Below are 19,808 nucleotides of genomic sequence, written 5' to 3'. Positions count from 1 at the left end.
CCTTTAGCATTTGTTTTAAAGCTGGTTTGGTGGTAATGAATTTTCTTACCTTTTGCTTGTCTGTAAAGGTTTTAATTTCTCCATCAAATCTGAATGAGATCCTTGCTGGGTAGAGAAATCTTGGTTGTAGGTTTTTCTCTTTCATCACTTTAAAATGTCCTGCCACTCCCTTCTGGCTTGCAGAGTGCTGAAACAGCAGCTGTTAACCTTATGAAGATTGCCTTGTATGTTGTTTGTTGTTTTTCCCTTGCTGCTTTTAATATTTTTTCTTTGTATTTAATTTTTTATAGTTTGATTAATGTGTCTTGGCCTGTTTCTCCTTGGATTTATCCTGTATGGGACTCTCTGTGCCTCCTGGACTTGATTAACTATTTCCTTTCCCATATTAGGGAAGTTTTCAACTATAATCTCTTCAAATATTTTCTCAGTCCCTTTCTTTTTCTCTTCTTCTTCTGGGACCCCTATAATTCGATTGTTGGTGCATTTAATGTTCTCCCAGAGGTCTGTGAGACTGTCCTCAATTCTTTTCATTCTTTTTTCTTTATTCAGCTCTGTAGTAGTTATTTTCACTACTTTATCTTCCAGGTCACTTATCCGTTCTTCTGCCTCAGTTATTCTGCCATTGATTCCTTCTAGAGTATTTTTAATTTCATTTGTTGTGTTCTTCATCACTGTTTGTTTGCTCTTTAGTTCTTCTAGGTCCTTGTTAAATGTTTCTTGTATCTCCTCCATTCTATTTCCACGATTTTGGATCATCTTTACTACCATTATTCTGAATTCTTTTTCAGGTAGACTGCTTATTTCGTCTTCATTTGTTAGGTCTGGTGGGTTTTTACCTTGCTCCTTCATCTGCTGTGTGTTTTTCTGTCTTCTCATTTTGCTTAACTTACTGTGTTTGGAGTCTCCTTTTCGCAGGCTGCAGGTTCGTAGTTCCCATTGTTTTTGGTGTCTACCCCCAGTGGCTAAGGTTGGTTCAGTGGGTTGTGCTTCCTGGAGGAAGAGACTAGTGCCTGTGTTCTGGTGGATGAGGCTGGATCTTCTCTTTCTGGTGGGCAGGTCCACATCTGGTGGTGTGTTCTGGGGTGTCTGTGACCTTATTATGATTTTAGGCAGCCTCTCTGTTAATGGGTGGGGCTGTGTTCCTGTCTTGCTAGTTTTTTGGCATAGGGTGTCCAGCAATGTAGCTTACTGGTCGTTGAGTGGAGCTAGGTCTTGCCGTTGAGATTGAGATCTCTGGGAGATTTTCACCGTTTGATATTACATGGAGCTGGGAGGTCTCTGGTGGACCAATGTGTTGAACTTGGCTCTCCCACCTCAGAAGCACATCCCTGACGCCTGGCTGGAGCACCAAGATCCTGTCATCCACATGGCTCAGATTAAAAGGGAGAAAAAAAGAAAGAAAGATGATGAAATGAAATGAAATAAAATAAAATGAAATGAAATAAAATAAAATGAAATAAAATAAGATAAAATAAATTTATTAAAATAAAAAATAATTATCAAAAAAGATTTAAAAAGTAATAAAAAAAAGAAAGAAGGGAGCAACCAAACCAAAAAACAAATCCACCAATGATAACAAGTGCTAAAAACTATACTTAAAAAAAAGGGACAGACAGAACCCTAGGACAAATGGTAAAAAGAAAGCTATACAGACAAAATCACACACAGAAGCATATGCATACACACTCACACACACACACAAAATATATATATATAAACATATATACATATATGTGTGTGTGTGTGTGTGTGTGTGTGTGTGTGTGTGTGTGTGTGTGTGTGTGTATATATATATCGCTGCTCCCAAAGTCCACCTCCTCAATTTGGGATGATTTGTTGTCTATTCAGGTATTCCACAGATGCAGGGTACATCAAGTTGATTGTGGAGATTTAATCCGTTGCTCCTGAGGCTGCTGGGAGAAATTTCCCTTTCTCTTCTTTGTTCGCACTGCTCCTGTCGTTCAGCTTTGGATTTGGCCCCGCCTCTGCGTGTAGGTCGCCTGAGGGTGCCTGTTCCCCGCTCAGACAGGACAGGGCTAAAGGAGCAGCTGATTCGGGGTCTCTGGCTCACTCAGGCTGGGGGGAGGGAGGCGTATGGAATGCGGGGCAAGCCTGCGGCGGCAGAGGCCAACATGACTTTGCACCAGCCTGAGACGTGCCGTGTGTTCTCCCAGGGAAGCTGTCCCTTGATCACAGGACCCTGGCAGTGGCTTGCTGCACAGGTGTGCTTGCACACAGGTTTCTTGGGGGCTGCAGCAGCAGCCTTAGCATCTCATCCCCGTCTCTGGGTTCCGCACTTTTAGCCGCGGGTCGCACCCGTCTCTGGAGCTCCTTTAAGCGGCGCTCTTAATTCCCTCTCCTCACGTACCAGGAAACCAAGAGGCAAGAAAAAGTCTCTTGCCTCTTAGGCAGGTCCAGACCTTTTCCAGGACTCCCTCCCGGCTAGCCATGGCACACTAGCCCCCTTCAGGCTGTGTTCACACAGCCAACCCCAGTCCTCTCCCTGGGATCCGACCGAAGCCGGAGCCTCAGCTCTCAACTCCCACCCATCCCGGGTTGAGCAGACAAGCTTCTTGGGCTGGTGAGTGCTGGTTGGCACCGATCCTCTGTGCGGGAATCTCCCCGCTTTGCCCTCTGCACCCCTGTTGCTGTGCTCTCCTCTGTGGCTCCAAAGCTTCCCCCCTCCGCCACCCACAGTCTCCGCCCACAAAGGGGCTTCTAGTGTATGGAAACCTTTCCTCCTTCACAGCTCCCTCCCGCTGTGCAGGTCCCATCCCTATTCTTTTGTCTCTGTTTCTTCTTTTTCTTTTGCCCTACCCAGGTACGTGGGAGAGTTTCTTGCCTTTTGGGAGGTCTGAGGTCTTCTGCCAGCATTCAGTAGGTGTTCTGTAGGAGCTGTTCCACATGTAGATGTATTTCTGATGTATTTGTGGGGAGGAACGTGATCTCCACGTCTTATTCTTCCACAATCTTAAAGTTCCTCTCTACTGTCATTTTAATAGCATTAAGGGAGCAAGACTGTTTGTTCAGTCTATCATAGAGAAGTATTTTTATATCACTTATCACTATGTGAAAATATTTACTTTAGTTTATCTCCTCAGCTACTCCACCCTATCCCCCCCAACACACACACACACACACACACACACACACACAGAGCAGAATCCTGTCTTTTCCACTACCCTTAACACAACATCTAGCATACAGTAGATGCTAATAGAAAACTATGTTTAAAATCATAGGAGAGTCTTGGCAACAATTTTTGGGATATGACACCTAAAGCAAAAGCAAAAAAATCAAAAATAAACAAGTATGACTATATCAAACATACAAGCTTCTGCACAACCAAGGAAGTGATCAACAAAGTGAAAATGCGACCAATGCAATGGGAGAAAATATTTGCAGATCATATATCTGATAAGAGGTTAATATCCAAAATACTGTATATAAAGAATTCATATAATTCAATAGCAAAAAACCCCCCAAATAATCCAATTTAAAAATGGGCAAAGGATTTTCCAAATAAGACATTCAAATGATCAACAGGTACATGAAAAGGTGTTCAACCTCACAAATCATTAGGGAAATAGAAATCAAGACCACAAGGAGGGGGGATTCCCTGGCGGCGCAGTGGTTGAGAGTCCGCCTGCTGATGCAGGGGACACGGGTTCGTGCCCCGGTCCGGGAAGATCCCACATGCCACAGAGCAGCTGGGCCCGTGAGCTATGGCCACTGAGCCTGCATGTCCGGAGCCTGTGCTCTGCAACGGGAGAGGCCACAACAGTGAGAGGCCTGCATACTGTGAAAAAAAAAAAAAACCCACAAGGAGACATCACGTCACACAGGTCACAATGGCCACCATCCAAAAGACAAGAAAGAACAAATGCTGGTGAGGATGTGGAGGAAAGGAAACCCTTGTGCACTGCTGGTGGGAATGTAAATTGGTATAGCCACTATGGAAAATAGTATGGACGTTCCTAAAAAAATTAAAAATAAAACTACCATATGATCCATCAATCCCATTTCTGGGTATATATCCAAAGGAAATTAAATTGCTATGTCAGAGCAATATCTGCACCCTCATGTTCATGCAGCATTATTTACAATTTCCAAGATATGTTAATAACCTAAGTGTCCATCAATGCATGATTGGATAAAGATGTGGTATATATACAATGGAATACTATACAGCCATAAAAAAGAAGGAAATTCTGCCACTTGTGACAACATGGATGGACTTTATGAGCAGTATAAATGAAATAAGTCAGAAAGAGAGACAAGCACTACATGATCTCACTTACATGTGGAAGCTTAAAAGAAGAAAACAAAACAACTAAAAACACCAAGCTCACAGAAAAAGATCAGATTTGTGGTTACTAGAAGCAGGGGATGGGGGAATTGAATGAAGGTCAAGAAGCACAAACTTCCAGTTTTAAGATAAATAAGTACTGACGATATGACATACAACATAATGACTATAGTTAACACTGCTGGAAAGTATATTTGAAAGTTGCTAAGAGAGTAAATCCTAAAAGTTCTCATCACAAGGAAAAAAACTTTTTCTTCCTCTTTTTTCTTGTATCTATATGAGATGATATATGTTAAGTAAATTTACTGTGGTAATCTTTCACAATATATGCATCAAGTCATTATGCTGTATACCTTAAACTTACACAGTGCTATATATCAATTACATCTCAACAAAACTGAAAGAAAGAAATAAATTAAAGATAAAGTCCCCCCCACCCCCCCCACCAAAAACACAGGAGAAATTCCCACCACAAAAAAGACACAGCATGGTAGACTCATTTTGGTCAGCTCAACCTCACCTACTCCTTTCTCCTACTAAGAGATTCTCATTCTATTAAGTGGTACCCAGATCCAGGCTATGTTAATCAGAATCTATCCACAGAATTTTTTAAAATCAAGCTACAAAGCTCTTTTTCTTCTTTGATCAAAAAAACATAAATATAAATGAGGAAGTACAGGTGACCACATTATCCGCCACATAATAAAAATCCGAGAAAAGAAAATCAGACCTGTCCTAAAGAAACAGTCATGAAAAGTAAAAAAGAAAATCTCCCAACAACATTCAAGTATCTGATTTCATTTGCATATAGTCTCCAGAGAAGTGATGGTTCCAATCTTCCCAACATTTGGTTGTTAAGCTCTTCCTTTTATGTGTATAAGTTACTCAGTCCCTTATTCTGTCAATTTATATCCCCTTTTTGTTTAAGCTAGGTCAGGGTGGGTATTTGCTTGTGCTAAGGTATATATTCTTTATAATGAAGCATACTCAATTCCTAACGAACACATGCAAATTCCCATTTTATATTGTTTACATTTATTTACCAGAAATAAATGCAATTTTTCATTTATTTAGATTCCATTACATGAAACAGAATATAATTTCTTTCCAGTTCCCATCTTTCTAAATACCCTTAGTTAAGCCACAGACTGCTGCTACTGCCAATCAACACCTGCTGGAAGGATTTTATGCAGGTAGAAATAATCACTGTTTTCTCCTCCAAATCCCATATGTGAAGAGGGGAAGATTCACTAGAAGAAAAAATAACGAATGTAATTGTTCCCTTTTAAATTGAAACTGTACTTTCTCATGATCTTAACATTCAGCTTTTGTTAATACAAACTGGCCATTGCCAGTAAGTTGTATTATAAGGAATTTGTTCTTTCTTTGAATTGAAAAAGGGGAACCTGTTAGAAGTGGTAGCTTGCAGATGCTTCTTATTGAATAAAACTGGATGGACTGAGTAATCCTACCCTATTATTTTTAAACATTTCTAGAGCTTTTTCAATGCAACTGACAGAGCACCATTTAAAACAAAATTTTTTAAAGTTCAGGGGCCACTTACTGCTTCCAGTTGTTTCTTCTTCTGCACTAGTAACTCCAACATGAGGTTGACATTGGCCAAATCAAGATTATCTTGGTCAGTTCCCAACAAATCCTGAAATATTTGCCACCTGTGGCCATTCTAAAAACAAAGAAAAGAAGAAACACAACAACTTCCTAAACAATTGTTTCAGAGAGTCAAAAATAAATGTTTGCTACTTCCTAATATGCTTATTAGATAACATATCAAAAATAAACTATGACATTCCAACCTATTCCTTCCCCAGCTAGTGGCTCCCCAATGCCTTCTAATTATAATTTAATCACTATCTCTCCCCTAAATAAATTTAAACAATGGAATGAAAGGCATATTTAAGACATGTTAAGTCAGCATCTCTAAAGGTATAATTCTCTTCAAAATAAGTGCCTGGATTTTAATTACTTGTCTAACCATATTTGCAACTTTGTATTTGGTAAGGTATTAATTTAAGCTCATTTGCTTCAATAATTTGGGCTAATCCTCTTAAACTGAGAGTCTTTTTTTTCAAATTACCACCCATAGTTTCACCCTGCCACATAATTCTTCAAATGTAATGTATTACAAGCCAACTCTGACTCTATGTAATCTCACCAGACCTTTCAAAAGATAAGAGTAAATTTTAGACAATGCAGGTAAGAAAGTTCTTTATTGAATAGAATAATCTTAAATCTCCTTTAAGAAAAATCAATAATATGCTAAGCTTTAATACCTAATTAATATTAAACCAATAAAAACAGCAAATTGAGATTTATTAAAAATAGTAGTAAGAGTTGAAACATACGGTGCTACTCACTGAGTGGTCCAATTTGAACCTCTTTTCCTCAAATCTTTGCTTCTGTTTGAGAATGAGCTCATTCACTGAAAACAGAAACAAAACAAAAAGCACACAAAATCTATATTTTTATTAAATGTATCGTCCAATTGTTCTGTTTAGATGGATTCTATTTAACTTTAAAAAGTCCCAAACCTTAAAAAATGCTAAGCAGAAAATGCTAAGTTTTTATTTTATTTCAAATTAGAAACAGTTTTGCCGCAGCTACTACTACTACAACTACTATTATTACCACTACTATTACTACGAGAGGAGAATTCTTCAGAATATGTACTTTCTCTTACATGTCTCAATGATGACACTATCAGCACTTGGAGAAAGACAAGTCTTCACTGTATGAGATCGTCCCATGCTCTACAGGGTAACTGGCCGATTCTATGAGGTAGGCACTAAAGATTTTTATTTGTTGTTCTTTTTGTTTGTGACTTTTCCATAAATATCATGGCAAACACTGTCAGTTACCTATTCATAAACCACTCTAACCTTTTTTAAAAATAAAAATAGGATTTTTTTCCAAATGTCAGAATGCCAACTGTCACATACTTTCAGAGAGGCTAGATCCTTCACTGGCCCCATGGTATGAATCTTGACTAACCTAAGCCAATCTAGGCATACACTCTTGCCAGCAATTGATGGAGGGTTAACTATGTGACCTAATTTTGACCAATGAAGGGTATGCTGTCTTTCAGAAGACAAGGATAGAAGAAAACAAGTTCTTTTTCTCCCTTCATTAAGGGATGATATCTGGAACTGCTTAAAGCCATCTTGCAATCTTGAGGGGAGCTAGCCAAAGAACCAACACATCTGCTGGAGACAGAAGGCCAGAAAGATGGAAAGAACTTGATAATATCACTGAGATACCAACTTAACTAATTCTAAAAATTCTTTTTGTATAAATCAATACATTTTCCTTAATGTTCAAACCACTTTTAATTGGATTCTTTTGTGTTTAACACCCAATTGACAAAAAAAATAAACTGATAAAGAAAAGGACAACTAGCACTAAGCTTGTTACCTTATTAGCCTTTAATTTATAGACATTATCCTATGGGTTATTCTTCACATTTTAGAGATGAGGGAATATTAGAAAGAGCATAAGGAAGTTACTCATGGTGACATACAATACAAGACAGAGCTGGGAAACAAACCCAACTATCTAATACTTCCCACTATACCACAATCTACTACAAATATTTTCGAACAAATCAGAGAGGTTCCAGGGCCACACTAGGAGCCAAGCTTTAAAGATTAAGTAAGACTCAACCTAAGTAAGACTTAATCCAAGACTCAAGCAACTCAGAGTAGTAAGAGAAATATATGTGATGCAGCAGTTATAATATGATAATCAGTACTATCACTGAAATAGATTTTAAAAGAACAAAGGACAAGGATCAATTAAAATATTAACAAGCAGGCTTCACACAGAAGGTGACATTAGAACTGGGCCATAACAGGCACACAGGGACTTACTAAACAGGAAGAAAAGTGGAAAAGAACTCACATTAAGGGTGTGTGGGGGGAATTCCCTGGCTGTCCAGTGGTGAAGACTCAGCGCTTTCACTGCCATGGGCCTGGGTTCAATCCCTGGTCAGTGAACTAAGATTCCACAGCCAAAAAAAATGGTGTGTGCGTGGAGGGGGTAAAGTCATAAAATAGCAGGATATAAGATGATTTAAAATCAATATAGCTGAAACACAGGATCAGAGTGATTTTGTCAATGATTAACAGGGGCTAAGAACTAAGGCTGGAACTATAGACAGATCAGAGCCTGATTCTGAGGAGTCTGTTATCTCACAAGCAGTTATTATTATAATCCAGGGAAGACAAAGGAGAGAACTTGAAATAACGTAGTGGGAATAAAGAGGAGTATGTGAATAAGAATTTAATGTTTCAGTTACAGAATTAGCTGTTTAAATAAAAATTGTAACTTAAATAATTGTAATACTTAAATATGTACACCACATTGGATTTTACCAAGAAATCTCATATACCACTGAACGTGAATATTCTATATCCATAATTATAATTCTCTGGATCCTTATAATAGCCATAGTACTAAGAACAAACAATGCCTTTCTACTGCTAAAGCTTTCATTCTAGCAATTGTCTTTTCAGAGGCAGGATAGTATAGTAAAAGCACATACTCAAGCCAGACTGCTTAGGACCAAATCCCAATTCCGCCACTTACTGGCTGTAGAACTTTACACAAACAAGTTACTTGACTTCTCTGTGCTTTAGTTTCCTCGCTGGAGGAATGAGGATGACAACAACTACCTATGTCATAGGACTGAGAATTAAATGAGTTAACTCACATAAAGCACCTGGGAAAGCACTTGGCAGTAGTAAAGACGTTATGTGAGCTGCCTACATTTTTTTAAACAAGGATTTTAAATTTTGCGTGTACGTTACCTTTTACATTAAAGAATAAGAGGGTCATTCATTAGAGAGATAAAAATATTCAATTTACAAATTTTATACACAGAGAACACTAGAAAAGAGATTGCTGGGGGGTGGGGGGCGGGGGTTGGTAGCTGGAGAGAGATCATGCATCATGGAGGGACTGGGAGAGCTAAGCCTTGGCAAGCGTGTAGGAGAGCAACTGCAGAGGTGGGAGGAGAGACACCCCCTCACCCCACATGAGCCTTCCAGGATCAGGAGAGAGAAAGAGAGCTCTCAAGACCAAGGGGATAGAAAGGTGAAGAGTGAGAGTGAGTCTTTTTTTGGGGGGCGGGGGTAGAGGAAGAAGAAAAACGAGGGACTTTACTGTAGTGCTTAGGGCATGAAAGGAAAAATCAAAATATCTGTCTTGACAAAAAAGCGCATGACTCTAATGACCAGAAAAACCTAATCCTACTTGAGTGTTTAGCTTCCAATTCTTTGCTTTCATTAAAAGTGAAGAAAGGAGTGGACTTGTTAACTAATAGGGTATTAAAAAAATTTTTTTGACTAAGTAAGTGCTTTTATTGAAGCACATAATTCAGAAGGAGATCAAAGAACTAAGTGATGTAGCAGGAACAAAGTTCCTTCAATCCCCATCAAATTATTTATGTAAGCAAAGTTTCTCATGACTTACCCTTTCAAAAATAAAAAGGAAAAATCTTAAACTTACACAATATTATATGTCAGTTATATCTCAATTTTTTAAAACACTGTGATGATCCTAAATAAATAAATAAAAAGAATACAAATGAAACTGAGTCCTTGTCTTAGTAATAACCACAAATGGCAATGGAACTAATTGAGGACACCATCACACATTAAGCAGCCGATTTTCAATAAATTTTTATGTCTAATACTTTATAAAATTTGTAAATATTTATTTGATCAATTGCATGTCTAATAATTACAATAACAACTCAGATAAAACATTTAAGATTTTTAAAATACTTAATATAAAATTATGTTCAAAAGAAACTTCAAGGTCTATAAGTTCTATTTTCTGTTACAGAAAAGTATGACAGGTAAATCAATAAGAATTTCAAGCATGAAATATATTATATAAGGATAAAATTATGTGAGCAATATGCAATTTAAGAATAAGTTCAAAGAGACAAAGAATGAAATTTCCCATTGTTAATGAAAAGTATTTATTTTTGAATCAATGATAAGTATCAAATCACTATACTATTCAGATTCTACTGGATATATTTTAAAAAGAGATAAAGCTTATTTTTAAATAACCATATTTACAATACTCCTAAAATTATATCCTTTACAAACACTTAAATTATAAAGAAAAAATGTGGATGCTCATTTAAAATGTGGCATCAATGTGGGAAGAAGTACATTATTTTTCAGAATTTTTATATGGGTCACCCAAGCAAAAAGGTTTGAAGACCACTGCTACAGAAAATGGGTAGCCCAGCCCTCTATCCATGACTAAGGTAAACGTAAAGCATTAAAAGTGAAGGGTCCTAACCTAGCAATAAAAAAGGTGCAAGTCTACCTAGAACACTTCAGAATCATAGAACTTATACTTATTTCACCATGCTCAAGAGGAAATCTGAAATTACTTTTAAAAGGTTCAAGGTCTTTTTAATCCAACCAAGAACTACAGGCACTATACAAATCATGTAAATCAGACTAAAGCAATGGGAATAGTTTTTTCAGTACAGAAAAAACAAATGATATTCCACTTTCAGAAATAGATCTCAGTAGCATCCTGAGTGCATGGGAACCAAAGGATTTGACCATCACTGTACAAGCTAAAGACTGGAAAGGGTGATGGGCAGTAAAACAGAAATAGATATATCAGGATGAAATGTTATTTCTATGGCTGACATAAATAATCACACTGGAAGCTGCACTATAATTAAAAGATTTCAAATATGGGCATAAAACACACTCCAATAACCCAAAACCAAAAATTTTTATCCATATAAAGAGAAGGTTAAAAACACTTCTCTGGTGGTCCAGCAGTTAAGACTCCACGCTCCCAATGCAGGGGGCCCAGGTTCAATCCCTGGTCAGGGAACTAGATACCGCATGCCGCAACTAAGAGGCCACATGTCACAACAAAGATCCTGTGTGCGGCAGTGAGGATCCCTTGTGCCACAGCTAAGATCTGGCGCAGCCAAATAAATAAATATTTTTTTAAAAAAACTGTACCATTGACAAGATAATTTCTAGCTTAGGAAACCAGTAATTATGACTTCACTATTCACTGAATATATACATTTGAGAATATATAAAGTATGAAATTACTTTACAACTTAGTGCTGTATTTTCATATTCCTTCCATATCAGTATAATGGTGTTCGTTCTCTCTCTCTCTCTTTCTCTCTCTCTCTCTCTCTCTCTCTCACTATTTAGAAATTCACATAACAGAATTTGGACTCATTAAATTTGGTAAATATCAATACCAAAATCTTCAGACCACTGGATTCCTTTCTGTATTTAACCATTCCAAAAGAAGAAGTAATTTTCGAAAGTTATGACAACTCATAGAAGAGTGATTCTAGATGCACAAAGCAGCATCAATCCATGTCTGTGAGTTCATGGACAAAGGGTTCTGCTTTGTGGGACTTTGGTTTCCATTTCACCTAACTTAGCTCATGAAGTCCAGTCCCACAGAGTATCATACCACTCAGTGTTTCTTCTTTTCCTAAGTTCATTCTCCTAGTTTGCCACAAGACTTTATCTACCTAGAAGAACTTGGTATTCCAACAGAAAATCTTCAAAATATTTCCTTCAGAGTTCATTTCTGCTATGCAATCATCTGATGATTTTCCTGTATGAAAATATATTGGATTGTACTGAAGAGTGAAAGAGAAAAAAGGATTGAAGCCAATGTAATTTTAGAGCAGAGATAAAAAAGGAAAGCCATGGCTGAAAAGGTTCCAATTCATGATGTATTATAAACCACCAAACAAATCAAACTGCAACCAAAGCACTGGCAAGTCAGAATCTAATACACAAGTAGACACCACATCCTTAACTCTGAGTGTGTTACTCTTTAGAATGAAGAATTATCCTTTCTGATATACATACCCAGTAGTGCCCTACTTCATGCCTACCCATACCTGAAAATTAATCTTTGGAAAATTAATCTTCATTTCCAAAAACTCAAACTAAAGATTTTCCATAATATCTTAGGCTTTTCAACATGTAGAAATTTTAGATTTTTCATAATTGGCCTCTGACTGGATACTATTCCCAATCACTTACCATTTACCTTAAGGGTTCCCTATTTGTGCCTCTCTTCTCCAGTCACCATTCCTACCTCAAAAATTCCATATCCATTGTCTTTCTTTCCCCAGTTTTACTTTTCAATCGCCTCCCCAGGTCACAGACTCTCTTCCTCCATCTAGGAGTCCTCATATGCAAGTTTTATCTCCCTTCCACCTCTCCATTAACCTTTTCCTCCACTGCTTCTCACTTCTGCCCCAGAAGAAGAAACAACAAGAATGCACAACATGATATAGAGACAGGTATCTGGAACTCTGGCATTCTCCTTTAGCCTCACATTCTGTCCAGCCATCAATGTAAGAATCTAAGAATTGTACCAGTCAATTTTTTTTTAATGAAACTTAAATATAATATGATATGGTACATATGGTATAGAATCAATGTCACAACCCGGGGAAGATTGGGAAAAACACCCTGCTGAGTAGGAGAGAGAGACTGCTTACCTCTAAGCTACGTTCTCTAAATAAATTAGTGCTAACACACCCTTTTGGGAACTAAGTATTTTTAAAAATTAAAAATCATTCCAAAGACTCACCCAAGAAATTAGGATACAGATGGTCAATATTATCCACAACATAGTTACACTTGGGACATCTATTATTGTCCTCCAAACTCTGATGAATACACTTGTAGCTATAAACAAGAGAAAAAATAAAATAGCTTGATTAAATCAGTGATAAAATAATAAACTAGTCACAAAATAATGCCTATTAGTTTTCTATTCCTCATTTTCAACATAAGTTATCTAGCAGTTACCAAATTTATTTCAGCTTATACTTTTATATTAGAAGATACATAGGGCATTTATTAGATAATAGTATACAAAAGTTATTTTAAAATATTATTTAAAAATAAACTCAAATAACAAGCCTACTAGATATAAAATTTTAAAAGATATACTTTTAAGTTTATGCAATTTAAACAGTATATAACAACACCAAGAAAAACAAATGCCTGTAATTTAGTTAAGCAAACAGACTATCTGTATCCTTGGAGTGCTGATATCCTCAATACAAAAAGAGCTCATTCAAATGAAAAGAAAATAAGAGAAGAACAGAAAAATCAGCAAGACAAAAATTAGTCATTAAGCATGGGAAATCATCACTTTCATTAGGATGAAAAATTGATTTAAAATTATATATTAGTTTTTACCAATCAGAATAGAAAAATAAAGAAAAAACTGTCCGAGTTAAGGAGTACATGTAGATATGAATAATTTCATGTACTGCTGCAGGAACTGCCATTTTCTAGAAGGCAAGTTGTATGGAAAAACTTAAGGCTGTGTATCCTCTTTCATGTAGTGATTTTACTTCTAGGAATTTATCCTATGGAAATAAGCAGATATATATATGTAGAAAGATGTCCCATTCAAAGTTATCTGTAAATACCAAAATAAATTAGAAGCAACCAAAACACTAGGAAATTGACTACATACATTTGTAAACATCAATCCAATGCAATGTATACAGCCAATAAAAGTCACACTGTAATATGTAACTATACGCCATGAAAAATAATCTAATAACTATTTATAGGTACAGCTGGAGAAATATGATTATGAAAAATTTTTGCCTTCTTAGATTATATATTTCTGTAATGTTTGTTTTTTTACAATTGTGTATTGTCTTATAACAAAAAACTTTGAAAATGTCATTCAACTAAACCCCAAAGAAATATCAAATCGACATTAGGAAAAAAGTCACTATATAATTATGTTAGTAAATAAAAATAACCTCTAACACAGTGGATACAATTCCATTTGTTTTAAAAAATTATGTACGTGTACATTTTTTAAAACTCTTAAATTGTATTTATTAAACTATAGTTTGATTTACAATATTGTGTTAGTATCAGATGAACAGCCTCAGATTCTTTTCCATTATAGGTTATTACAAGGGATTGAATATAGTTCCATGTGCTTTATGGCAAATCCTTGCTGTTTATATATTTTATATATAGTAATGTATATCTATTAATCCCATAGTCCTAATTTATCACTCCCCTCTGGTAGTAAGTTTGTTTTCTAGGTCTGTCTGTTTCTGTTTTGTAAGTTAGTTGATTTGTATTATTCTTTTAGATTCCACATATAAGTGATATAATATTTGTCTTTCTCTGCCTGACTTACTTCCTTTGTATTATAATCCCTAGGTCCATCCATGTTGCTGCAAATAGCAATATTTCACTCTTTTTAATGGCTAATATTCCACTGTATATATACCACATCTTCTTTATCCATTCATCTGTTGATGGACATTCAGGGTGCTTCCATGCCTTGGCTATTGTAAATAGTGCTGCTATGAACATTGGGGTGTACAAACCTTTTTGAATTAACAGTTTCCTCCAGATATATGCCCAGGAGTGGGATTGCAGGGTCATATGGTAACTCTATTTTTAGTTTGTTTGTTTGTTTTTTTTTTTTTGCGGTACGCAGGCTTCTCACTGTTGTGGCCTCTCCCATTGCAGAGCACAGGCTCTGGACGCGCAGGCTCAGCGGCCATGGCTCAAAGGCCCAGCCACTCCGCGGCATGTGGGATCTTCCCAGACCGGGGCACGAACCCATGTCCCCTGCATCGGCAGGCGGACTCTCAACCACTGCGCCACCAGGGAAGCCCTGATGTGATTTTAAATGGAATTTTTTTTTTTTTACTTTCTCTGATATTTCATTGTTACTGTAAAGAAATGGAACAGATTTCTGTATATTGATCTTGTATCCTGCACCTTGCGCAATTCATTTACTAGTTCTAATCGTTTTAGCCACAGCAACCAGACAAGAAAAAGAAATAAAGGTATCCAGATTGGAAGGGAAGAGGTAAAACTGTCATTGTATGCAGATGACATGATACTCTATATAGAAAATCCTAAAGATTCCACACAAAAACTGAAAGCATTTAAATGTGAACATTTAAAATAAACCGAAAAAGACATTCACCATAATGTTAACAGTATGTGCCACTGGGTAATATAATTATGGGAAACTTTTTCTTTGTAGGTGTCTACAAGTTTCTATAGTAAACATGTACTGCTCCTAACAATCAGGAAAAAAAATTACTTCTAAGAAATTTAAAGGGTGATTTACATATAAGATGATTCCTAAAAAGACAGTAACTCTTTTATCCTGTGTCCAAATTACTATAAATTTGCTTCAGCTTCATAAACTGAAGCAGATTTTTATATCTACCTACTTCCCTCCACCTTATCAAAACAAAATGCTACATCCATCAGGTTGCTCTGTTCTAGTTATCATCTACTTTCTCATCTCACATTTGTTACTTGCAAGACAAGCAAAAAGAAGGACATTATAGGGAATCAATGTAGCGAGGTCTTTGGCACAGTACAGGGGCCCAAAGATTAAACACCTGGCATATAACAGGTACTCAAATATTACATACAGAACAAATGACTTGCACAGTGTTCCAGAAACAATATCTTCAGCTCCTGCAACTATGACAAGGCTAGGAATACCACATTACCAAAAGATAGGCTCCATATCTGAGAGGAAACTTCCTACATGGAAACTTCAATGAAAGAAATAACATTCTAAATTTTTTTTTCATTTTATTGCAAGGGAAAAGCAAAAAGAAGATATGCAAATACAATAGATTAAGAGCTCCAACATGGGAACATTTATAGTCTGCTTAGGGGAAAAGGAAATGAGTTAATATTACCAGAATACATGACAAGATTTAATCCTTTAAAAAAAAAACCTGCAGGGAATTCCCTGGCAGTCCAGTGGTTAGGACTCAAGCAGTGCTTTCACTGCCGTGGCCCAGGTTCAATCCCTGGTTGGGGAACTAATACCCCACAAGCTGTGCTGTGCAGCCAAAAAAAAAAAAACCTGCAAGTTCAAATAAAGCAAGTCATGAAGGAGAGACTATGAGAGGGTTATTAAAGACAGGAGACAGGGATTGACAGATAAGCAGAAGGACATTTGGGGTTTTAGCAAATGGCTTTTAAAAAGAAATGGTAGTCAGAAAATGAGCAAATAAAATGACAAGAAAAACAAGCTAAATTGTTAAGCCAGATAAAGAGTTTGTCAATATACAAGAAATTATTCCTGAATCCAATAGAACATTCTCCTCTCCCTTCTTCAGCATCCTAATCATATCCCTTGTCAGTAAGCTTACTACCATACCATCCTCTCTTAGAAGAAAAAGATAGTCTAGGACATAACCAGAAGGAACTGTCCTCAGAAACAGAAGCTCAAATGACTTTTCTGCATTGTACTTGATAATAACCATCTACACTATAAAATTTAAATGAATCAAATGACACGCCACTGTATAAAACTGCAGTGATAACAAGATGCATCAAGTTTATTTTATAACATCTATTGCCTCACTACCACCTTGGGTAGACCCTCCCTAGTCTGAGAAATAGTAACTGTCTTATTCTGTACTTAATCTGTGTATGTTTTTGTCAGCCCCTCTTCTGTTTGCTCATTAAAAGCAGAGATTTATTTTACTCATCTCTGTACCCTCAATATCTAGCACAATATCCTGTTAAAGAGCTGGAACTCAATAAATTTTGAATGCATGAGAAAATAGATATAACCAAAAAAGAAACATACTTCTGCTGCCTTCTGGGTCATATAAAACACTGCGAGAAAGTCTCAATACAGTAACTCTAATTCATTCTCACTCATCTATCTCCTTGACCATCACCAGCCCAAATGCAATGTTTTGGATTCCAAAAGAATAGTACATGCCTAAACTAGTGATCAAAATAGGTGGGCAAAAAGAGATAAGAAGGATATATATTTTGGGTCTACCTGAGAAATTTTCAATAGCTACTCACACTGCAACTCTTAAAAAAATTTATTCAGTACCACAGTGTGCTAACGGTACCTATGTCCCCTGATAAGTGTAGATCTGACCACAAAGAATGAATATTCCTCCACAGATGTATACAGTTGCTCTGTTTCTTCTATTAAGTATATACCTACCTACAAAATATAATTGATTTTTCTGTCTGTGTCAACAGGGATGAGTAGATACAGAAAACTGAATAATTAGAAAATTCTCAAAAAAGAAGGAACTATAAAAAGAAAAGAAAACAAAATCAGTACCAGTGGTTCTATATAAGAACCAGGTACAAAAAAAGACTAATAGTAAGGTATGAGGTGATGGATTAGTCAAAAGTCCCAAAAGGCAAACTGACACCCAGGCTTGATCACAGGTATGCTGCAAGATGACAACACTGAGGGACCCTGTTAATTATAACTAGTTTGTATTGAAGCAAACAGTAAATCAGGAGCTGACATACATGAGGTCTGAGAAGCAGAGGGCAGGGGACAAGCTGGAGGCAGCAAAGGGGAAAGAAAAAGAGCAAACCTTATCTCTATGTCATACAGAAGCCAGATTTTTAAAATTATATCATTGAGTTTCAGTTAGATTATAGCTAATAGCAGGCTCACTGCGAAGTGGGAATGATTTAAAGTGAAAGAACTTCCCGCTATAATGTCTCCAACCTGTTATTAGGAAAGACTTATCATTTTTAAGTGGGACAAGGAATAAACAGTTGATGTGGCCCAATTTGATTTAGTGTTAATAATCTGGATGGTGGTATACCTTGAAGTGGTATTCTGCTTGGCTCCAGGTAACCAGCCAGGGTTCAACTTAGCAAACAGTTGATACAACAGGCTACTGTTAATGACTGAAGTTCCACAGGCCTCTCATGTCTCACCGTAAATAATTAAGAGCTTTTGCTTTCAACAAAAGGACAAAATGTCTCACAGTTCATCAAGCCTGGCAATGGAAGCCTGACTTCCAGGTTTATTGGCTCCTACCAATGTTATCATCCCTATCCTACCAACACCTGCTTTCTGGTAGGTATTTTAAAACACAATCACAGGGACTTCCCTGGTAGCACAGTGGTTAAGAATCTGCCTGCCAATGCAGGGGACATGGGTTCGATCCCTGGTCCGGGAAGATCCCACATGCCGCAGAGCAACTAAGCCTGTGCGCCACAACTACTGAGCATGCACTCTAGAGCCCGGAAGCCACAGCTACTGAAGCCCGCACCATAGAGCCTGTGCTCCACAACAGGAGAAGCCACCACAAGTGAGAAGCCTGCGCACCACAATAAAGAGTAGCCCCCACTCGCCACAACTAGAGAAAGCCTGCGCACAGCAACGAAGACCCAACGCAGCTAAAAATAAAAAAATAAATACTTTTTTTAAAAAAACACAATCACATCAGAGTGTAACAAAGTAACTTGAATTGTAACAAAGATCTAACCTTTATTTTTATTTAAAGGTAAAAAGAAGGTATTTAAGAAACCAACGAACTAAACTCACACCATGAAGATTACAGGACTCACTGAAAAGGCCCGGCCTGTCTAGTTATAAAGTCAATTAGTAATTTATTGTACTTCACAACATACTGAAGCAAGATCATTGAACTGATTCAGCAGACTCTTAAGCTTTTTTAAATGCCACAGTGAATATGTTAGACAAGGGCAGTTAGGAAAAATGGAAACCTCACTTTACAATCTGTTTCACACTTCAACACCTCAAATCTATGAAAGAAGAGAAGTGAAAGGGTAGGAAGACAATGGGGGTTGGGGGCCAGAGAGCAGAAGAAGATGATATGTTGACTGACTTGACAAAGGTTAAGTTTTAGACCCAGACCTAGATTCCTGGTCTACCAACTTCAAGAACTTGCTCTTTTAGCTTTATATCAGTAGTTCTCAACTAAGGGCTACTTTGTCCTCTAAGGGATATCTGGTAATGGTTGGAGACATTTTTGGTCGTCACAACTTGGAGTAAAAGGGTTGTTACTGGGTTACTACAGAAGCCAGGGATACTGCTAAACAATCTAAAATACCAAGGACAGCTACCCACAACAAAGAATTATCTGGTCTAATATGTCAATACTACCAAGGTTGAGAAAGCCTACCATAAATCACCCAATTTTCCAGAATAATCAAAACCCAATGTCTCTAAGAGAAGTATATGATTTCCTATGCAATGCTAAGGTGCTGGATCAATTAATGGACCAAAGAGAACACTACTGCTAAACAATCAGCCTGAAAAGACCAAGCCCATACATGTGTCAAGACCCACATGACCAGAATTTCAGTAGCAATATATAGAAGAAAGTGATTCACAAATGATAATAATGTCAATGCAATATATACCAGGAAATAAAAATTATTTAAGAAGGCAAGATGGCCTTTTTTAAAAAACCAACAAAAAGATTCTGAAAGAATACACAGTCACTTCTTACCAGAGATAATCTTTGAGAAAGTAGAAAAGAAAGGCTAGGGGAAAGGAAACATTTACATTTCATATTATACCTTTCTGTACAATGAAAGTTTTTATAGCCAACAGTATACATTGTTCTTATCATTTTAATAACTTTTATTTTAATAAAGGACATAGATAATGCAAGCTAAGG

The 19,808-nt window shown here is 36.9% G+C and overlaps 1 protein-coding gene across 10 annotated transcripts in view; it reads right to left on the bottom strand.

The window, feature by feature from the left end:
* Nucleotides 1–19,808, bottom strand: part of COP1 (COP1 E3 ubiquitin ligase) — a 290,627-nt gene that overhangs the window by 223,324 nt on the left and 47,495 nt on the right. For 7 of the 10 annotated variants that reach the window (XM_049715673.1, XM_004269788.4, XM_033428138.2 and 4 more), the window contains 3 exons: nt 12,947–13,044; nt 6,673–6,749; nt 5,874–5,993 (listed from right to left, as the gene is read on the bottom strand). In XM_049715673.1, the coding sequence (XP_049571630.1) occupies nt 5,874–5,993; nt 6,673–6,749; nt 12,947–13,044 (295 nt within the window). Of the gene's footprint in view, nt 1–49; nt 588–5,873; nt 5,994–6,672; nt 6,750–12,946; nt 13,045–19,808 lie in introns of those variants that run through there. The other 3 variants (XM_049715646.1, XM_033428135.2, XM_049715676.1) reach the window with 2 other exon arrangements.

Source organism: Orcinus orca, chromosome 1 (genome assembly GCF_937001465.1).
Source record: "Orcinus orca chromosome 1, mOrcOrc1.1, whole genome shotgun sequence".
Lineage (NCBI taxonomy): Eukaryota > Metazoa > Chordata > Mammalia > Artiodactyla > Delphinidae > Orcinus > Orcinus orca.
The sequence above is the reverse complement of the archived record's forward strand: the minus strand, read 5'-3'. Positions and strand labels throughout refer to the sequence as shown.